Here is a 23,134-nt window from a genome sequence, read left to right on the forward strand (position 1 = left end):
AAATAAGACAGCAATAATAACACAAAATTCAAAATATACTAAATATATATTATTTATAGATAATTATTTTATTTCATTATTCATGTTAATATTTTAATAGCGAAATACGTAATTAAGATACACAACAATAAGTATACTTTACTATATAAATTTGTGTATTATTAATTATTAAAAATATATTAGATTTTGTTATATGTAAATTATATAGATATAGGTAATAAATGCGTTTTAAGTTCTGATCGGTTTGCATTTTCGTTCACAGGATATTTTGCTGCAAAAACGATTACTATTTCCTCCACAGCCCTTGAATTTCAACTTCGTACAGTTTCGGGAACGAGTGTTAAAGTACCACATTTGATTATTCCTATTTCGCCCACAACGAAATCCCTGGCGGCCCTCACTCTTTGCTCCTCTGCAAACTTGTCTCCCTGTAAATATTTATTAATATATAAACATTTAGCTAATATAAAAAAAGAAACCTAAAAATAAAATATAAAAATTTTCTCTATTACGTTCTATACATTATTGTTAGTAAGGAGAAAATTTATTTTTTTTAGATAAAGATATTGGAAAGTACCTTTCACATGTACACATATAGCATTACTCTGAAATGTTCTGAAATGAAATAACTATAAGTAAATGCAGTTATAGAAAAAATGATCCACTGTTTTTCTTCTGTCTCATAGCTATCACTTCTATAATACCTACGAGTGGAGATTCCTAACCTGACAACATCCTTGGAAAATATACAGTAGTCGGTTATACATGACCATGGTCTTAGAGATGTTCTCTATTGATTTGTTTTTACCATAGACATTAAGTAATTGCCTTCGTTTGTATAGAACCTATTAATCTACTGTTCAGAAATTGCATACAATTAACAACTAGTATTTAAATATTGCTGCTATCCGTGCTTAGGAGAAGGTAAGTTTGTTATCGGCCATACATTTTCTCTTCTACTCGGCATGAGAAGTTGAGTTTCGGAAAAAAATAATCGATGTCTCGTGTACAACTATTGTAGGTATGCAAAATAGACAAGATTAGTATTCAGTCTGGTTAATTCATCATTCATGCATTTTCTTATGGTTTGAAAATGCAATATCGCTTGATCATTCTTATTAGGTTCGTCTTCTTTATCAATTTACAGATAGTCTGCAGAGAAGTTAAATTGTTCTTTGCTCCAGGACTAGCGTGTTTTCTACTTACATCTCGAGAGGATTCGCATTTAAAGTTCTTGACGAAGTTGAGTTTCGTAGAGGAATGGTCAATCTCTTGTACACACAAAATAGCAGATAGGCCAGATTATTTTTCATACAATAGCGGAATACTTCCTAATCTCCGCTTGGATGCTGTTGTTACCATTTTAGTATTCCGTACAGGAGCATAGACTTGACTATAAAAGTGTGAACCAGTATACAATTCATAGAGTTTCACCTAAATAGATTGCTTTTTTGTAGTTATATAAAACAATGTATCTTTTTTTAATTATTAGGTTATCAGGTAAGTATCCTACGTGGTGTGATGTTTGTTTTTATAGGAATTTATCCACTATTGCATATTAAGGCAAGATATTGGTCTGTTGCCTTTAAAAAACTAAGGCTGCTCTTAGTTTTCTAAATAACTTAGAAGACTAATCAAGTTCATTTTGTATAATTTAAAGGTATTCGTAAAGTTTTTAAAGACCTGCTTAAATATATAAATTCATTCGTATTTATTTAAAGGCAAATATATTCGCATATATTGTCTGTTAATGTCAATAATGGAACCTGGCCAATGAAGACGTCGCCTGTTTTAGATAAGTTCATTAGCGTTACATTTTAGTTACACATTACCAATTATTTAATAGTAATTCTTTATAGTTTAATTTATTCATTATTAATTTATTTAAATTAGTATTGTTACCCACGTGGTTTTCCTTTACAGTTTTGTGCCTGGATCTCCAAAACAAGTATCACAAGTAATAACGCGAAAAAAATAGTTAATTTCATTTTTTTGCAATTTCTTAAAAAATTATTAAATAATTTTCAAAAAAAATGGTCACGTCTTTTTATAATAAATTTACATTAATAATTTATTATGCAATAAATTAATTTATTTAATAAAAGAAGGCAGAGTTAAGAGTATGAAATATTCAATTTCAGTTGTGTAAACAAAATATTTATTACCAATATTTTATTATTAAAAATTAAAAGCTGTAAAATAAATATTTTAAAATTAAATAAAATTAATAAATTGTAAAAATAAATATATATGATTTTTAGGTCATTTATGTTGTAATAATTATATTTAAAATATTGCTTTTTTATTAAGAACATTACATTATTTTTAATTATTTTTTTTTTTATAAATAGATTTTTTCGAACAGTAGTGAAATACAACAACAAAAATTTGTATTTTATTTTTATATTATTTTAATTAATTGAATTTTTGGCTGACCATACAGCTGTTTCGAGTATTGCCAAATACCCATCATCAGTGGTCTTGGAAATAATTCTTGTATTTAATTATTCGTAAATAATTATTTTTGAGACTGCAAGTACCAGGAATTGAACTCGGGTCCTGCCAAATGTGAAGCTTTTTTCTCAATATTTATTCGATATTCTTTTGAAATTCTTTCTATTCTATTTTACGTTACAGTTAGAGTATCTTTAATACACCGTCTTAATCAGCCTAATCAGATCGGTGCCGAAGTTACTTACTTTTTTTGGGCACATGGTTAAATGACCTACCATTCCCTTTCTCCTTACATAAATATTTATTATCTGCCATTTTAATATCATATTTTTCGCAAAAAACGATTGTAGGTAAACTAGATCCATCTGATTGAGTAATGTATGTTTAACAAACCTTTTGTTCTTACTGATGAGCACTCTGTTTCTTTTCCACAGTCACAGAAAAACTGTATGATTTTCTCTTCTTCGTCCAAGTTTTTGCAACTCCTACAATAAGTTTTGCATAGAATGTGCAGTTTCTCTACAATTTCTGTATAGAGACCTAATACATCAGTGACCTGAAAGAAGTGCAATGAGCATAGCAGTATGGACATGATCCCTATTAATGAGTTGCCTAGACATGGTAAAATGGTATTTTAGCAATGATCTGTTCACCTTGCTAATTAATAAAACTCTAAAAATTTTCAATGTTAATAAACTTTTATTCAACTTTTTACAGAGAGAAAAATCGGAACGTTCTCCTCAATCAAAAACAAAAAACTTAAAAATATTTGAAATTGAATTTTACTTTTTAAATTCAATAAATGCACAGCCAACTGGGTCGCCACAGTACCCCCTCCTAGCGATGGAGTACTAGCAACAACGCGACACCACAACTAAGTCGACAACACCACTCTTAATCCCGAAATTCCGCTAACCTTGCTGGGAAACGCACTACTCTACCAGCTCGTGTCACTTTCGGAATCGGCAACAGGGATTCACGACTACAATCACCAGAAGTCACTAACTGATCACCATTCAACAACGCTGAAGGCTGACGCGTTTCTGGAACAACCTGTTCAAGATCATCACACGTTAAGTACGCCGCCTTCAACCTATCATTCGAAACAGTCACCTCTCTCCCACGGCAAACAATAACAGACGTCTTCTCATTACGACTCAGCACCTCAAATGGACCTTTTCCTAAGGCTGCTCAAGTGGAGCTTCGAGCACGATCCACTCGAAGAAAAACGTGCTTACAATTAATAATCGCCACACGGTCTCCAACTTCCATCGCCTTTGCGAACCATGTGAAGTGGACTTGCCCAACAGCTTTTCGAAGGTTGACAAATCCCTGTCTGGACTAAAAATTGGAATTCCTTCTTGGCTTCTTCAAGTTTGGCTCCAACTAAACGTCGGGGACGAGCAAATGACGGCGCACCAAATGTCTCGATGCAATGTTCAACCTTAGTAACTAAACCCATCCGATTTGCACTCATAATGCCTAAATCACGGTATTCATTAACCAGCTCAGCATAAGCTGAAACTGAACCACACACACGCACAGTATCTTCTTGAGACACAGCAGCCTTACCCTTCATCATCAAAGTCGTCTTCGAATCAACTAACCGCTTCCTTTTCAAATCCACTAACAAGTCATAGTGATTAAGGAAGTCGGCTCCAACAATAGGACAGCTAACATCCGCAATCACGAACGTCCACGGGAAATCTCTACGCAAACCCAAAGACAAAAGCAGTCGACGCTCGCCAAATGTTTGAATAGGCGTACCATTAGCGGCATATAAATTAACTGATGCAACACTGTTAGCCCTTTGCTTCCAACGACAGAACGACTTCGGTAAAACTGATATGTCCGCACCAGTATCAATGAGAAAAACGGTCGACGTGGCGGGATCTTTAATACTAAGTCGAGCTATACGAACACTAACCCCTTCTCGGCTCGACGACGTAGAAGGAGTGCCTAGTTTTTTGACTGATGAGAGCTTGCCACAAAACTACAGGGCTGCCGACAAGCATTAGCTCTATCACCAAACCTTTCGTGATACCAGCACCAATCTGGATGACTTCCTGGTCGGGAACGAGTTCGCCTACGCCTCCTCGATGACGATCGACTTTGCACCGACTCACTACGACGTAAATCCAAACGACTCAGACGCTGTTCGATTTGCTCAAGCCTTCGTAAAATCACAGCATTCTCAGAATAGGCTGGACAATCAGAGGCTGACGCTACAGCTATCTGTTGAAAATCACCCGCCTCGCAAATACGATCTGCTAATTTCGCCAGTTCTGCTAGTGCCACGTTCGATGCCTGCAGAATAGCGCGCACTTGTGGTGGCAAACGCTTCAGCCAAAGAGACTTAAGGAACTCATCGCTCACCTTGTCTTTAGCTAACGCTGTCAACTCCGTTAGCAACTGTGTTGGGCGTCTATCACCAAGTTCAACTTCTGACAACAACCGTTGAATCTTCCGCTGCTCGCTCTCACTGTACCGCTCTATGATGCAAGCCTTTAAATTAGCGTATCTTCCAGTTTCAGGAGGATGAAGCACTGCATCACTTACATCGGCGATAACACTTGACTCAATCGCTGCTACTACCGTGTTGAACTGTGTGATGTCACTCGTAATGGCAGCTACTGCGAATTGCGCCTCGATCTGAGCAAACCAAATCTCCGGTCGCTCGTGCCAAAACGGTGGCACCTTCACTGCTACACGGTTTACGACACTTCCACTATCAGAAGCCATTACTACACCTTCGTCTGCAACTGACATCACAGCTCGATAATTAGATATTTAGCTCAGAAGTTAATATTTCTAAATTTAAACTTTTTCGAAATCACGTCGGGGTCACCAATTTAGCAATGATCTGTTCACCTTGCTAATTAATAAAACTCTAAAAATTTTCAATGTTAATAAACTTTTATTCAACTTTTTACAGAGAGAAAAATCGAAACGTTCTCATCAATCAAAACAAAAAACTTAAAAATATTTGAAATTGAATTTTACTTTTTAAATTCAATAAATGCACAGCCAACTGGGTCGCCACAGTATTATACGATGGCCAAGTCGGCTTTTTTTTCACTTACAGTATAAAACCAAAACATCGAAATTATTTTTTTAAATATTTTAAATTTTATAGAAAGCTTGTAATTTTAAATATGATTCCAAGTTAAGAACTACAAAATAATATAGGTATTCAATTCTAAAAAGTTTTTGTATTATTAAGAAGTCAACTATGCCTCATATGTTATATTTATATTAACCGTGTAGGTTGAACAATGAAAAATGAAATGAATATTTATTATTTTTATCAGCAAATTAAAAATCAAATTAATGCAATTTTTGTAGTTGTTGTTTCTTCATTTTTTTTCAAACCCTTCTAGTTTTCTTTTCGTCATAAGACGTTTCATATTCGACAAAAAGAAATGTCCCTTAAAATTAACATTTGGTATTTAATTGGTGAATAAATTAAGGACATAAGGCTCATAGTTGGTGGTTATAGTGAAGTAATATATTCAGAAATTATGGTTCGGAATTTTAATTTTTTTATTTATTTTCAGTAAAAAGAGATTCCACTTTATTCAAACTTTTATAGTGATCATCAGTTGTAGTATCATTCGTTTGCAAATAAAAATTCAGAATTTTAAATGAGTCTTCTACTTCATTCTTGGAAGGCTGATGAACAATCACTTCCACCGAATCCTCATCATCACTTTCCGTTGCACTTAGAATTGGATCCAGTAATTTAGAGCTATAGTACTCAATAATATCGTCATCTCTAAAAAAACTTGATGTACAAATTTCATTGTCAAGCTCAATATAATCGTTAAGAGTAGCATTAAAAATTTTTTTATTTACTTTAAACCACGTTTAAACATTTGATTTGAAAAAAGGGACTTCCCCTAACACCAAAATGCATTTATACTTAAAACAAAAACTCGACTTATAGAATGCACTTTCCCCATATCCCTATCGTTACTTGAAAAAATTTTTATTCGAGTTATAGAGAAATTCGAGTTATAGAAGTTCGAGTTATGGAAGCAGAATTGTATGTAATTTGCTGTCTAAAACCTTGGTGCACTGTTTTTGGTTCGAGTTATAGAAAATTCGAGTTATAGAAGTTCGAGTTATGGAACTGTATTTAATAACAATTAGAGACTATTTAATAATTTTTGTGCGAATAACTGAAATTATTTAAAACCTTACTGCATCTTTCTGGTTAAAGCCTTGGACAAGGTATAAAATATTTAATTTTTTTTTAAATCATCCAACTAATTCAGCCGGAACGTAACATACTTAATAGGTTTATTTAATTTACCCAATCAAAAAACAAATGTTTTTTTTTGATCGGTTATACATCCGATTTGTGTTGTAGTTTTCCTTTAATTAGATCATATGTTGTTTTTCTATGGCCAAGTCATTAAATTTAACATCAATTTTTAAATTTGGGAAAACAATCACATTAAAAAAATGTCTTGACTGATAATTGACAACATATATTCACAAGTCCATAAACACGTACCATATGTTTATGAATTACAGATCTCTTTTATAATTAATTCATATTATTTATAAATAAAATATCTTATTGTTTATATTTATTTATTTTATTTAAAAAGATAATATTTTTTGATCAATGGTTATAAAAGTTGTTAAATGTTAATATTGTCTTCGGAATTTTTTCACTTTTATTATAAATTGCTACTTATTCAAATTTTTCATATAAAAAGACTTACGAGTTCTTACTAAATCATTCAGTTCTGATTATTATCACAATCATTAACTAACTATCCATAAAATGAGATTCACTTTAGTCTTCGTCCTTTTACTCGTCGTCATCGTTGCCTGTACACAGGCTCAGAACTGTCGTGGCAAGCCAAGTAAGTAAATTTATTCTAAAACCAAATATTAAATAAAACATATAAAATAAAAAAAATTTATTGAAAATCAATATATGAGTTTGTATATATAAAATAATAATAATAAACATAAATATAAAATGAACTCGAACTTTTTTAGGACGCCTCCAATGTAGAGGTCCCAAAAATGAAGGACGTGGAGGACGTGGTTGCAACCGTAACGCAAACCCTCGTATGTGGTACTACAACACACGTTCCAGAAGATGTGAAGAAATGCGTTACTTGGGCTGTGCAGGAAATAACAATCGGTTCTGTACTAGAAACGAATGCCAACGCAGATGTACTCGTAGCGGTTAAGGATTGAGAAAAAATGAAAAACTGATTGTACAAATTGCGACACACTAAAATTTATAAATAAATAATTTAAAAAAATATTATTGTGTTATTTTTTAATTGAATTTTCTTGTATATTAATTTTTTCATAATATAATTTAAAAATAATGAAATAAAAAACATCCCTGCTTTGATGATGAAATTTAACTTAACCCAGTCGTTAAGATAAATTCTAAAGTACTGATAAAAAAATTTTTTGAATAAGTAAAATATTTCTATATTCTATTATATTCTTATTCTATATTCTAATATAGAATATAGATAATATAGATATAATATATATATATTATATTATTCTTATATTCTATATTCTAGTATAAATAGTTCTCATAAAAACGTGCAACAAATAACCTATCTATTTATACCTTATATAAAGTGATTAGATAAAGTGATGCGATAATCAAAATCTCTCATTGTCTAATATAGAATCTGTGAAAACTGATGAAGCAATATGATACGACAACGATCTGATTAAGCAATGTGTAGTTCAGAGTAATATAATCGCTTGATCCTTAAGAGCATTTTGGATTTTTTAAGAGGATCTAATTAATAACTGTGGTAATATTATAATCATAACTGGTGATGAGACATGGGTCTATGAATTTGACATGCCCACCAAACAACAATTGACCGAATGGTGCTTTGCAGGTGAGTCGAAACCGAAAAGCGAACGCCAAAGTCAGTCCAAAATGAAGGTTATGCTGACTGTTTTCTTCGATATTCGTGGGTGGTGCACTATGAATTCCTTCCGGACGGTCAAATGGTCAAACGGTCAATAAGAAGTTTTATTTGGCTGTTGCGTGTCGCTTGCGTGAGGTCATTCGCAAAAAGAGGCCAGATTTATGGAAGGAAAACTCATATATTTTACACCACGATAACGCACCGGCTCACATAGCGTTGGTTGTGTCGCAACCAAACACCGTACTCTTCAGATATGGCCCCGTGTGACCCAGATATGGTCGTCTTCCCCCGACTCAAATTGCCATTGCGAGGACCATAGACGCGTTTTGAGACCATAGAGAATTCGCCATAAAAGAGAATTCGCTGCGTGAACTAAAGACCATACCTTCGGCGGCCTAAAAAACTTGTATGGAAAATTGGGTCAAGCGTTGGCATGCATGTATTGCCGCAGAAGGAGAGTACTTTGAAGGCTTTGAATACTTTGAAGAAAATTATTAAAAATTAAAATTTTGCGTTTTTTTTTAATTTCTCGTTCTTTTTTGATTAAGTAGTCGTTTTCCATGCCTAACAGCTACTTCTGGTATGGGGAGAAAGAGAGAGAGAGAGCGAGAGAAAGAGAGCGAGAGAGAGCGAGAGAAAGAGAGCGAGAGAGCGAGAGGGAGAGAGAGAGAGAGAAGGAGCTAAAATAATTATAGTAAACTTAAATTCAATTAAGAGATTGAAGTTTGCATCATCTAAATTGGTATGTGTCTTTAACAATTGTTTTCATTTATTTAATGAAACAACGAAAAAAGCAGTGAAAGTATGGTACGAAAGTAGTGAGTGACGTATATAGATTAATTTTTACAATTCTTAGAATAAAGTTTTAATAATCCCAAAACATTAAAAACAAAAAAAGAATCATTTATAGTTTTCATTTTTATTATTATTATTTGTAATTAACTAAACAGTCAAAATTTGTTTTTGTTTACATTTTTTCTCGCAAGTTTTCAAAGTACAGTACCGATTTTTGTTACCACCACATCCTTTATAGGACATTTCTTCGCATTTATTAGTTCGGCCATTCCAGTACCACATCTTCTTATTTGCATTTAGAAAACATATCAATCCTCCGTGTCCCGAATCTTTTGCACCAGTGCAAGCAGGACGAACTAAAATGAAAATAGATCTTATATTTTTTTGTGTCGAAAATATTAAACCATAGAGTTTTTCTCTTACGTAGTTCCCCACCACAATACTTTTGAGTGTTCGTAAAGGAAAATAAACTCATTGCGATAAAAACAAGTGTTATTCTTGAAGACATGTTTCCAATAAATGAAGTATTATAAATTTATTTATTTATATACATTATCAGGTAATTCGACAGCAACAAAGGCATTTTATGAATAGTAATATTCAAGTTTAAAACAGTTACTGCATAAAATATTTTTGAAATTAAATTAAATTTAAAACATGACTTAATTTATTTAACTTATATATATTTAATAAGTAACAATTAATTTTTTTTACTATAGTAAATTAAATAAATGTGCACACATTATAATATATTAAATTGACCATGTGAAATCAATAAAATTATTTAAGTCAAAAATTTATATTTCGATGTTATGCTTTAGTTATATATCTTCTCGTTTTCTGTTCGTTTTCCTTACCCTTATACTACTTGGAATTGGTTGTCTTTATGCGGTGTCTCCAGATTATACAGTCCAAGATTGTCTTCTTATTTACTCTTTAAAAAATATTTTTTTAAGTTTTAGATGTCCTACCTAGCTTTCTGCTAGGTTGCTACGGTTTCCTTTATTTTCAGATAAAAAAGATAAGAGAGAATATATAAAAAAGAATATACAAGATAATCTTTCATCTGAAATATGCATGTAACCGCTATTTCTTGCTTTCTTTGCACCACATTTTCAGCGGGAATGGATTACTTGTAGTTTTGTGCCAATTGGACTGAGTTTAGTACTACTTAAAATAAAGCTGCGTTTCTTCCTGTCCAGTCTTATCACTCCACTGGATCACCAAAACTTACGCTTATTATTCGTATTTGGGGATTTAGCTACTGTAGTACTTATTTTCTGATTACATTTTTTTGATGGGTGGAAATTTTTCTAGTTTATACAGATTTTATGCGTTTTGAGTTTTATTTACCTAGTAACGAAAATTATGCTAATGCTAATAGTGAGGTATAAGATACTCCGCTGAAAATAATAAAACTGTTTGTTAATAAAAAAAGCTCCGTAAACTTAAACTAATTGAAGTCAATAAATTATTGTATAATCAATTTTATTATAATATATACTGTAATATTTTCAGTTTCTTAAATTTTGTAACTATGTTGTTACGAGTAGTATAGTATGTATTGTACTAGTCAATATTTGCTTTCAATACTTCAATTCCTGCGGATACATCTGTTTTCGCATCGGATTTTGCTACAATAGCGATTGTTGTTGCCTCCACAGCCCAAGTATCGCATTGGTTCACATCTTCCTGAAACCCGATTGTAGTACCACATACGACGGTTTGCATTTCGGCTACATCCACGTCCTCCTCGTCCTTCATTTTTACCTCCTCTGCATTGAAAACCAATATTATCTCCTGAAAGAAGTTTACATTTAAAAATATTAAACATTTATTTCCAAATTATTAGACTTACTTTGCTTGCCACGGCAGTTTTCGGCTCGTGCGAAGGCAATCATTACGACGAGCAAGAAGACAAAGAGCAAAGATAACCTCATTTTTAAGTATTAACTATCTGATTGTGATAATAGCCAGAACTGTAAATTTAGTAAGTATATGTTTGGAGTTTTATATAAAAATATCGGCTGCGATATAATTAGGGCTTATATACATATCATGTAGAAACTGCAAAATAGTGGCGTACCTAGGAGAGATAAGAGGACAGATTCCCCTTGACAATATAGTCTATATATAAGCTGCAAAAATATTGTCAAAAAAATATCTTTCCCCCTTGGCACAATCCTAGCTACGTTACAGCTGCAAAACAATGTAGAAATTTTACAACTGTTTTATTTAAAATTTTTTTATGGTTAAATAAAAAGAAAAAACAACTTTCTTAACTGATGATGATATATATATATATATATATTGTTAAAACCATTTATTTATATATTATTAATAATGTTTTATGATCAATTTAATATGTTCTCTAGTTGCTCTAGTCGTTTTTAAGATTCAAGCAAAACTGAATTCTCATTATATTATTATATATAATATATATCGTAGTATATATATATATATCGTAGTATATATATATATATCGTAGTATATATATATATATCGTAGTATATATATATATATCGTCTGACATATCTCAAGTTTTTTATTTGTGTAAGAAATAAAATATAACAATGAGAATACAATAAACTTAGATCTATTGTTATTTTTCACTTACCACAATTGTTACATAAATATTATATATTTTTATATTATATATTATGGTGAGATTTTGCAAAATAGTGAACTACAAGAACAAATATTCTTTTTATATTATTTTCATTAATTGATATTGATTGATAATATATATATTATATAAATATTTTTATAAATATTTGTAAAATCAGATAAGTATATGAGGTTATGTTATAATATTCTATATTATAACAATAATATTTACTCATTTAAGTTTCTTCGATTAACTTTATTCCGGTTTTTCCCAAAGAAGCTTCAATTTGATTCGTTTATCTGATGCATGGCAATCCAGGTCTTCTGCTACATTTTCAACCTTAATCTAGTAATTTTTTAATGTTGCCTTTATCAGGGCTGCATTTAATAAGATCAAGTGTCTTACATTTAAAAGTATTTATACCTCTAAAACTGTGGTTCCCAACCGGTGGTCTGCGAGTTAGTTAAAAATGGTTCGTGAAACCAGTTTAACAGTTACGCCACATAGTTTGTAGTTTATCTACTGAAACCTCACTTATTAGAAAATAAGCACAAAAAATTTTCATGTAATTATATACCTATTTTATAGCATATATAATGTACATATGCACTTATACAATCCATTATACATTAAACCAGAAATACATAAAGCATATTAGAATAATCATAGAGTTTATTATTCTTAAACTTTGTGGTCCCTAAAGTATACCTTGGATTTTTGTATGGTTTGTCGAAAGAATAGTTGTTAGATGTGGTAGTATTGAAACGATAGGTGCTAATCGTGGTTATATTCTGCTTCTCATTTCCATGTAATAGTTTAATATTGGTTTCGAGTAATTTAATTTCCATGCGAGAGAGATACTTGGACGTCTTCATATTTTCTTATTGGTTTCAAAGGATTAGCTTTTTTTGCTAATATATATAATATTTGCTCACATATCTGTTAACATATTATTTAAAAAACTAAGATGCTTAAATTGAAGTTAACATTAAAGTTTGATATTTTTGATGATATAAAACCTTCAATTTTATTTATTTTAAAGTAATTATAGGTATAATTAGTACGTAGTTAACATGATGCTTTGATATTGCCTAAAATTAATAACCTAATAAATAAGGAAAACACTGATAAACTTTTCTGAGTTCTAGTTTATAATAAATACAATAAATAATGAATACAGCAACATAATACATAATATAATATAATATAATATTAAGTTCGAAAAATGTGATTTATAATATATAATATTTATTTATTTAAAGCAGGGCTGTTTACACCAGATGCGATCGCGGGCCAATACAAACACATACTTTCATAGTTGTTTTTGATAAAAATAAAAATACGATTATAATGTTAAGTTTAGTTTTATTAATTTATCAATTTGAATTTATAACCTAAAAAATTAAAAATAAATTTGCGTAATTGTAGTAGATTAAAAACATGTCGTGGGCAGCACAAACATTAGCCGCGGGCTGCATGTGGCCTGTGGGGCGTACTTTGGACAGCCCTGAATTAAATTATAAAAATATGACTTGCATCAATTTCTTATAAAGTAGTAGAGCGGGTTCAAATACGTACACCTTTTCAGTTAATATTATGATGGATTATAATAGAATTTCATATACATGTAAATAAAAGTAATATTATAATAATTGCAAGGAAATATTTTCGATTAACTTTATGCAAAGTTTTAATTTTTTTCAACTTAAAAAATGTAAGATGTATATTCTAATTTCTGCAATTACACCTAAATATATAGAATGCTATGATATATACATTGTCTCAAATTTTTCGGAGAGATTTTTCTATGGTATTTATGGCTATATCTATATTCGCTAAGTGATGTGGTCGTATAGTCTTGTGAAATGATGTTTGATACTGATACTAGACGTATTATACTGAGCTGAGAAAGTTCCATACTTCAATTATTTAAGATAATACAAAAAAAAAAATTTATTGATTCTTCGTAAACAATTTGTAATAATTTCAAATAATAATAAAGTTTTGTAAGTTCAATAAAATATCTGCCACTTTTTAAAGCACAGTAAAAGGTTAAGTTATAAAAATATACAGAAATGTGCTCCATATATAGATATTATTTTAACAGAAAATATCTCCATTCGTTATTTATAAGTAATTATTATAAAGAAATTAAATTTTGAAGAGAATTTAATTAAATAAAAAGACAATATTTTTTTTTAAATTATTTATTTATAAATTTTAGTTTGTCGCAATTTGTACAATCAGTTTTTCATTTTTTCTCAATCCTTAACCGCTACGAGTACATCTGCGTTGGCATTCGTTTCTAGTACAGAACCGATTGTTATTTCCTGCACAGCCCAAGTAACGCATTTCTTCACATCTTCTGGAACGTGTGTTGTAGTACCACATACTACGGTTTGCGTTACGGCTGCAACCACGTCCTCCACGTCCTTCATTTTTGGGACCTCTACATTGGAGGCGTCCTAAAAAAGTTCGAGTTCATTTTATATTTATGTTTATTATTATTATTTTATATATACAAACTCATATATTGATTTTCAATAAATTTTTTTTATTTTATATGTTTTATTTAATATTTGGTTTTAGAATAAATTTACTTACTTGGCTTGCCACGACAGTTCTGAGCCTGTGTACAGGCAACGATGACGACGAGTAAAAGGACGAAGACTAAAGTGAATCTCATTTTATGGATAGTTAGTTAATGATTGTGATAATAATCAGAACTGAATGATTTAGTAAGAACTCGTAAGTCTTTTTATATGAAAAATTCGAATAAGTAGCAATTTATAATAAAAGTGCAAAAATTCCGAAGACAATATTAACATTTAACAACTGTTTTTATACAACTTTTATGTAAAAAATATATAATAAATTTTTAATAAAATAAAATAAATTAAATTAAACAAATTTAGTTATATTCCAATTAAATTAAATGTACTTTTTTTTATGTAAAAAAGATCGTATTGTAAATCATTTATTATTATTTAATTATTTACTTATATTACTAAAACAATTTAAGTAGCAAAACTGGGTTAAAAATTATTTATTTTTTCTATTCTTAAATAAATTTTTTTTTTGTTTATTGCAAAAATGTTTTTATACCAACCGCACAGTTTTGTGTCTTTGTTAGTAGTAAAATTTTCTAACTTCCTACCGATTTTACTGGACTAATAATTTATAAAATTTGTAAAATAGAATTACAGTAAGTCACGATAAAATATGTGTAATAATTAGAATAAATTTCTGTAAAATTTCAATTTACTGCGCTTCAATCAATCTCTTTATTTATGTTCTGTATATATATGTATCTTTAGAACTATGACTACAGATTCAATTATATTTATTTAAATTATTGCATTAATGAGTCTAATGCTGTGAAACAAATACTATCTAAAGTATTATTAATAAACTAATGAGGCCTTCTCCGTGAAAGAAAACGGCATGTATCGCAAAAGATACAACCACGAGCTAGAACGGCTAGTTGAAAAAACTGTTATATATGTAGCATTCTAAAAAATTAATGCTCACTTAATCTCTAGGTGCACGAAATTTCTCTACTTCATTACACTGGGACTCCATAAACATGATAACTTTTATATAAATTTTTTCATACATTATTAAATATCTATGCTTACATCTTAACGTGGTCCACCTCCCAAAATTCTCGACGGCGCTGCTCACATATGTATATATCTAATGAGCTTGATGGTTAGATCTCGTCTACTTCTTTTGGTAGTCAGTAGGCGTGTCTATCAGTGTGTCTGTATGTTTAGATTTAATTTTTGAAGCTCTAAAAAAAAATTTGGAAATAGACTATAAAACATGACATATATTAGAAAGATAATTTCCACAACGACTAGTTAGTCGAAACTGGTCGTTTAAAATATGTTATATAAAGTATGTTAAAAGTAGGACACAATACTATTTATATACAATTATAAAGTATTTATTATCGGCTTTTATTATATCCTGCTGTATCCATGAATAACAAAATCATCTGCACAGTTCCATCATTGAAGACTTTTCTTCAATATATATATAAATATATTGTAATTATTTTTAATAGATTATCTTACTAATGAAAAGTTCTAAAGAAATAAAATATAAATATTATGCAATACGTATATTTTTATTGTTTTTATTATACTATAAAAATATAATTAAAATTTTTCGGTAACATTTCTATCATCCATTACCAGTTGCACATAATCCTTATACTGAACCATGTATGCACGTTGAATATTGGCATATATAGCGATGTGTATTAGATTTGTATAACTAACATAGTCCATTGTAACAATATTTGCATTTAAGCCCCAAGGTCCACTTAACCAATTTGTTATATCGGTATTTAAAGTTTTGGCACGTTCTTTAGGTGTTTGCAATACATCAGTATTCTGTAAAATAAAATCTGTCGTATACAATATGCAAATCAGTATTAACATAAGTATTCATATATCTAACTAGCGATTGCTCCATGCTTGTAACTCCTTGAAATATCCAACCCTCATTTTGTATCGGCGAATCTTTCTTCTTGCTGAATAAGAAACGCATATAATCTAATGCTTGGGAATTGTTCATAAATCCAATAGAAAAACGTTTCCAAGATGGACAATACATGTTTATCTCTAAATAAAATTTTAGATTGTTTATTTTAATTGTTGTTACTCTCTTAAATGTCAAAGTTTGTTTTTTTTACCATTTTCTGGATGTGGAAGTTCCTCTAATGGATAAATAACTAATAAGTATTTCTTAGTTTTTTTGATGTCATTTATAGTTAAATTATAGCAAGGAATATTGACATCTTCCCTATTATAGATAATGTCACCGATTTCGTTCGATATCATTTCTAGTAACTTTATATGGCGTTGATTATAACCAAAGAAACCTTAAAATATTTAAATGAATACACATATTTACATAAAATAAATTCTTTTTCTTAAGCTTTAATTATTATAAAAAATATATTTATAAAAAACCTGTATCTAATACAACTAATGGTACAAACTTTGGTGATATGAATATCAGGTATTATATATTGGATTCAACGTGGATTCTTCTACTTTCCAATTAAAACTGGTCTACAACATTTTTTTCAGGGAATTTTGTTAGTTTCCATATTCTGGAAGCTGATAAAGATAAAATATATAACCGCAGAAGTTTTCAGTTCCATGCTTTGAGAAACTAAATTTGACAGTTTACGATTGATTGGTTTCGCATCATATTAAAGAAAAAAATGGAATCTCGCATTAACGTCTGTGATTTGATGCTCAAAGGTCAAAAAAATAATTAATTTTTAAGAAAATTCTCAGTGGGAATTCTTCGACGAGAAAAAGAGCATGGACTAAAAAAGATGAAAAGATGAATGAAAAAAGATGATGATATTCATAGAAAAGAGGCAATGTTGTCTATTTGGTGAGATTTCAAAAAATCGCCAACCGGACTATCGAACCCAAAATTCTGAATTATCAACTAAAAAATTGATTTAATAACTCAAATAAAAAAGGTCAGAGTTAAACGCTAAAAGCTCTTGAGTAAAATATCTCATCAGATACAACAGGGGTCTATGCGTAGACCTATTTTATACAATCAAACACATTTGAAAAAAATTCATAATATGTAGTGTAAAACTAAATATTTTAGGAGGAGGTTGTAAATACACCTCACTCGTTTTTTTAGGAATTTCAATGCATCCCTACCTATACAATTTGCCATCCTCCTGGCATCTAACAAGGCTGTAACTTCTTTATTAACTTTACATCTATTTTAGTTTTAACAACCAGCACGATTCATAGGTAGTTTTAGGGAATGTAGACTCAAACCGACTGACAGAATAGAAATTTGTTTAGCAGAGAGAGAGAGAGCACAATCTATATAGGTGAATAGTTGTTAATGGCATAATTTTGCATTTTTGTTTTGTTTGATATCAGTTGTGGTAACTAGTTGCCATGAGCCCCACCCTAAAACTGACGGGGCCTGCTACCATGTTAGAAAAGACGTCTACGACCAGTTTAACACTATCAAAGCTGACACAACATAAGAGAATAAGAGTTGTTTGGTAAATATAGCATGTGTGATTATAATGATTAAATAACATTATAGAAAATGCTGAATTATCGTTATCCAAATATTATGGATGAATCAAGAATCGGGCCTTCAATTGAAGAAAGTAAACAATATTTTTATTTGGTTACTTTATACAAAGAACTCACAATATATTGTAATACAAGCATATAAATTCCAGTGAAGCAAAGTTATTGATTATCTTATTTTTTAAATGAATATTAAGGCAAGTAAACTTTTGAGTTAATATCGTATTAAAAAAAATACGTAATATAGATCATATAAATGAAGATCGTATAAATTAAGACCGTAAAAAATAAACGTTATTGTCACTGTGTCTGTGCTAAGCTCTGCCATAGATAATAAATATAATAAAATGTTTATTTTCTATGTTTTTTTATTTCAAAGTGAAGTTTTAAGAAGTTCGTAACAACAATTTTCTTGAGCAAATCAACACAATTCAAGCTATCTTGATGCTATATATTTTGTTGTTATAATATTAATAGAAATTTATACACCACCACGCTTTACTACGTGTATTTGGTATAAGCATTCAATAATTGTTGTTTATATTTTGTTGTTATAATATTAATAGAAATTTATACACCACCACGCTTTACTACGTGTATTTGGTATAAGCATTCAATAATTGTTGTTTATATTTTGTTGTTATAATATTAATAGAAATTTATACACCACCACGCTATACTACGTGTATTTGGTATAAGCATTCAATAATTGTTGTTTATATGGTGGCTTTTGTAGGCATTTATACTTTAGTATAAACATAAAAGCACAACAAAAGTTCAGTTATGTGTTTGTCTCAGAACCGTTATAATTAGTATAGTTTTGTTAGATCGTAAAAAATTTGTTAAGAAAATTGAAAATTTAGTTGAAATTTGCGAGTATTAAAGCGAACACATGTTTCGGGATATCGGTGGTGTTATTTTAATTTGCGGGTTGCATTCATTTTTAAATATTTATTATGAATAATTTAAAATGTTATTAAGTAAATTGTTTATCATAAATTGTGCTTAAAATCTATTAAAATTTTATTAAAATTGTGGAGTCTGTGTAGTGTTTTCATTTTTAACATTAATACCATTTGCGGAGATGAAATATTTAATTAATATATTTAAAATCAAGTGATTTAATATATATAAAATAATTGGTATATATATTATTTAGTTTTATTTTTAAATTAATTTGTGAAAGCCGTACTTCGCGTAAATATTTAAGTGTTTATAGTCTACATAGATATAAAAATATTTGTGCCGTTAGTACGCGTGTAACTGTTCTCTTTGATAAACATTGGATTTCACTGTCTGGTAAGTGACAAATATTGAAAAATTTATTTAAATCTATATAATAATTAAAATGTTAAAAAAGATGACATTAATATATTGATGATACAAATTAAAAATTTATTTAAATAATTTAATAAAGTAGTTATTTTCTAAGCCTTTTTCTTTAACTTGTAGTTAAGGAAATATTCAAAAATTAATCTTTAATGACGACGATGTTTTATTTATTATTATTTTATAGATGCATGTACAGTATGCGCTCAAATATATAAACTAACTCAAAGAAAATTTATAAAAAAATTATTACTAAATTAATTTTTTTTAGTTTTTCTTTTGCTAAATTTACTAGAAAAGCGGTTTATATAAGAGTAATGTTTAATAACTAAATACATAAAATATTCATAAACATTTTAATTTTGCATATTTGTTATTTTTACATAAATTTGATGTTTATTTAAAAAAATGTAATAATTATATGAAGCTTTTATTATTAATTAATTAATTCACAAAATTTGTTATTTGCGTTTGCACTTTCTTATGGTTGAACATTTTATTCAAAAGTTCCAACCTACATTTCTTCACTAGCAATCTATTTTCGGTATCGAGATTGTCTTCTCTTATCTAACAATTAAAGATATTGCTAAGTAATACTTTGCATGATCTGCTGCATACTAGCAACTCAACATTATTATTAGTGTCAGTTTCGTTATTAAATCTAATATTCGGTTAAATATATTCTATGTCATTCAATTTTATAATTTGGCACGATTTCGATTTTCTGGGCATGTCGATTGGACAACAAATTTTTCAAAATATTTTCCACTACGCTATACTATTATTCCAAAAAAGAATCGGGAATTAGTTAATAAATAACAATATATGTACTATTCATCGAAATTTATTGTATCAGCTTTAAAAAAGGCGATTAAATCCTCGTTTTCACTATGTCATTTTTAATGTCAAATATTGGCAGTTTAATGAAAACGGGTAGTCATATGACGTCATATTCGCATTCTTGTCATGTAATGAAAACGCATTTGTCACACCAGTCAATTATAAATGTCATTTAAAATGACATAGTGAAAACAAAGCTTGTTTACTTAGTTTTTAAATATATATAACATATATTAGATATATTTCAAATATTCAAAATATCGGGCTTAAAATTTAGATATTTTTACATTAAAACTATCAATAAGAACTCATCGTTTGTCTTAATTTGTTTTCATCCTAGAGGGTCCTAATGTATATATATAAATATATAAAATTATATGTATATATAAAATTAGTTCCTATTGTATAGAAATCTAATATTTTTCACTAAATATTAACATGTATATCACGTGTGAGTTTATCAACTATTTAAAATATTATCTAGAAGAAATGATTAGCTTTCTTATTTTACTCTAAATTTTTTTATACTAATGAAAAATCGACATTTAAATATAGTAACCGTTATTTGTGTTCTTATGAAATTGTTTAATCATAGTTGAATATATATAGTTATGGTATATAACATATATAATCATTATAGCTACAGAAATGATTATTCTATATAGATAATAAAAACTTACCAATTGGAAAGGAACTAAAATCCAGTATTACAACTTCTCCAGATAGTTTGACAAATTTCCTCACATCGTTTAATACATCTCTTAAAGGACGAACATACATATTCTCATTCACTATCCAAAACTCTTCAGATATTGATGAATTTGTTTTTTCAAGCACTTTATACCTTTAAGGAAATTGGAATTATAATTTATACAATAATACAATATATATGGATATATGTTGTTGTTGTTGTTGTTGTTGTTGTGATTTGAGTTAGTGCTATTGCGCACTTTTACTCTATTGTGGCTGGGGGGCTTATTCCTGCCCCACACTAAATTTTAACTATACTAGAATCATTATCATTTATTTATTTTCTAACTGATGACGGACCGTAGATCAGCAACAACAGCAATTGGATATTATTCATATGTATAAATGACATATTAAATAATAGTAATCCTTAATGTTAATAATTTATATTAATATAAATATTAATATCTAATAATAACCTTAAAAAGAGTGATTGAATTTATTTATTCACTTAATTTATTCATAGTTGGAATATATCAATATGGGTTATCAAAGTTAGGTTGGTGGGTTTATTTGGTGACTTATGAGTCTAATGAGCAATTTACGCCGTTTTGTTGCCACATCCTTATTACCTATTGATTGTCTGGGTGTAAGTATAGACAGTCTGTTTTCGATTTAGTCTGTGAAATTTACTTAGACAGGCTACTGCCTGCCTCCAAAGAGCAGTACGTGTACTGTGAAAATAGAAAATAGTTTCTATTTTCTTTATTTGTTTTCCACTGTTGTCGTAAATACCGGGAGGGATTTCGGTAATTTTAGAAGTCTATAATAACTATCGTCAATTTACAGAGATCCCTTCTATTTTAGCTTTTCAGCGATAGTGTTGACTTGAGACTGTAATTAAGCCATCGTGACCTACTCGTTGCAAATATTGAAAGATTTTTTTTATCTATGATATTACACTTAGGATATTTGATATAAATAAGCAGTTTATTAGGTGTTGTGATTACCGGTTTTACAAGAGCTACGTGGTTTGCAGATTTTCGTTAAGTCAGTTTATCGGCTTTTTCGTTTTCCTCTACCTTGAGCTATTTCACTTGCATGCCATTCAATTAAAGAAGTTAAGCTGCATTTGCTTTGTTCTATTAAGTAGGAAGTTGTAGCGGATGAATTCACAATTTGGAGTGTATATTTTTCTTCTTCTTCTTGCTGTTTATGATAGTCTTTTCTCAAATGATACTTTCGTTATTTCTACTGTGTTAGACATGTGTTCATACCAAGGCTCTAAACTGTTTCAGAGTTGCACTGGTTTTGAACTGGAACTTGGTTAAACTTAGGTATAATTGATTAAGGTGATTTTTGGACTCCTATGTTTTACATGTTGGTAGCACAATGGGCTAATCGACTTAAGTGGATCGCTTGTATAATCTAACCTAACATAGAATACCAGAAACGAAACATAAACAGAACCATTGGCTTTCCAAAATCTAAATTATATATATATATATATAGAAGTTATAAACTCCATACACTTACCCTATGCTTAAATCCAAATACCGTATACCAAACAGTAACTGAGACCACACATCAAAATATTGGGTGATTATGTAATCGGTCACTGGTAGTTTTATATCATTGATTGGATTTTGCAGATAGGCACCAGAAGCGTGAGTACCTATTTCAATTAAAGTATAATTTATATATTAGAAATTTTTAATTTTTAAACCAATATATTTATTTACTGACCTGGTATAAATAAATCTTTCAACGGTAATTCGGCAATACCTGGAACTCTTGACATCCAATTAGGTTCTATTCTCAGACAGTTGACTGTATGCAATTCGTTGCCAGCATAACTTGCTATGTAGTACGGTAAGCAAAATCCCTTTGAATACATTTTAGGCGCAACATTGTCATATTTATTCCAACCAGGTGGAAACAGCAGTTTACCCAATACTGGACCTTTCACAAAGCTTGTATTATTTTGTATATCAGTTATATGCATTATTGGCATATTTTTTGTCACAAATGGATCTTCGCTTAAAACATCAACCCAATCTGGTTTTTGAATACATTCTGGACCGAAGTTTATTAACAGATATGAATTATTTATTGTTTTTTTACCCTCCAGTGAGATGGTTGCATATATAAAACAAGCTGTAAGAAGAAGAAGCATTCAAAATTTTATTATTAACCGTTTTTATTTCGTTTACTTGCTGTGAAAAGTATATAATTGCAAAAAATTATAAGTGTAATCGGAATGAGATACATTTCGTCAACAGAAATATTCAATACTAAACAAAAAATGTTGTTTACTAATGAAAATCAACACTAACTAACAAAACTTTAATCAAAATATGAGCGACTTAAGTGATTCGGTGGCTCAATTGACT

General features: G+C 29.6%; 6 protein-coding genes across 6 annotated transcripts; 1 reads left to right on the forward strand and 5 right to left on the reverse strand.

The window, feature by feature from the left end:
• Nucleotides 1-4,413: 4,413 nt before the first annotated feature.
• LOC119680398 lies at nt 4,414-6,416 on the reverse strand. The gene is made up of 2 exons (XM_038093193.1): nt 6,408-6,416; nt 4,414-5,106 (listed from the first exon to the last, which is right to left on the reverse strand). The coding sequence occupies exons 1-2, from the start codon at nt 6,414-6,416 to the stop codon at nt 4,414-4,416; spliced, it is 702 nt and encodes a 233-aa protein (XP_037949121.1).
• Nucleotides 6,417-7,173: 757 nt separating this feature from the next.
• Nucleotides 7,174-7,735, forward strand: LOC119673486 (kappaPI-actitoxin-Avd3c-like). Its single transcript, XM_038084773.1, has 2 exons — nt 7,174-7,331; nt 7,471-7,735. The coding sequence occupies exons 1-2, from the start codon at nt 7,250-7,252 to the stop codon at nt 7,665-7,667; spliced, it is 279 nt and encodes a 92-aa protein (XP_037940701.1). The 5' UTR covers nt 7,174-7,249; the 3' UTR covers nt 7,668-7,735.
• A 140-nt stretch (nt 7,736-7,875) lies between these two features.
• LOC119680403 (chymotrypsin inhibitor SCI-I-like) lies at nt 7,876-9,670 on the reverse strand. The gene is made up of 3 exons (XM_038093206.1): nt 9,603-9,670; nt 9,356-9,535; nt 7,876-7,883 (listed from the first exon to the last, which is right to left on the reverse strand). The coding sequence occupies exons 1-3, from the start codon at nt 9,652-9,654 to the stop codon at nt 7,876-7,878; spliced, it is 240 nt and encodes a 79-aa protein (XP_037949134.1). The 5' UTR covers nt 9,655-9,670.
• A 1,031-nt stretch (nt 9,671-10,701) lies between these two features.
• On the reverse strand, nt 10,702-11,141 carry LOC119665926 (kunitz-type protease inhibitor 3-like). Its single transcript, XM_038075188.1, has 2 exons — nt 11,038-11,141; nt 10,702-10,979 (listed from the first exon to the last, which is right to left on the reverse strand). The coding sequence occupies exons 1-2, from the start codon at nt 11,117-11,119 to the stop codon at nt 10,774-10,776; spliced, it is 288 nt and encodes a 95-aa protein (XP_037931116.1). The 5' UTR covers nt 11,120-11,141; the 3' UTR covers nt 10,702-10,773.
• Nucleotides 11,142-13,991: 2,850 nt separating this feature from the next.
• LOC119673437 (kunitz-type serine protease inhibitor A-like) lies at nt 13,992-14,569 on the reverse strand. Its single transcript, XM_038084707.1, has 2 exons — nt 14,392-14,569; nt 13,992-14,252 (listed from the first exon to the last, which is right to left on the reverse strand). The coding sequence occupies exons 1-2, from the start codon at nt 14,471-14,473 to the stop codon at nt 14,056-14,058; spliced, it is 279 nt and encodes a 92-aa protein (XP_037940635.1). The 5' UTR covers nt 14,474-14,569; the 3' UTR covers nt 13,992-14,055.
• A 1,337-nt stretch (nt 14,570-15,906) lies between these two features.
• On the reverse strand, nt 15,907-23,021 carry LOC119669421. The gene is made up of 7 exons (XM_038079303.1): nt 22,955-23,021; nt 22,488-22,898; nt 22,278-22,416; nt 20,732-20,895; nt 16,490-16,678; nt 16,255-16,418; nt 15,907-16,187 (listed from the first exon to the last, which is right to left on the reverse strand). Exons 1-7 carry the CDS (start codon nt 23,010-23,012, stop codon nt 15,951-15,953), a joined length of 1,362 nt encoding a protein of 453 aa, XP_037935231.1. The 5' UTR covers nt 23,013-23,021; the 3' UTR covers nt 15,907-15,950.
• Between the last annotated feature and the right edge of the window lie 113 nt (nt 23,022-23,134).

This window comes from Teleopsis dalmanni, chromosome 1, assembly GCF_002237135.1.
Source record: "Teleopsis dalmanni isolate 2A chromosome 1, ASM223713v2, whole genome shotgun sequence".
NCBI lineage: Eukaryota > Metazoa > Arthropoda > Insecta > Diptera > Diopsidae > Teleopsis > Teleopsis dalmanni.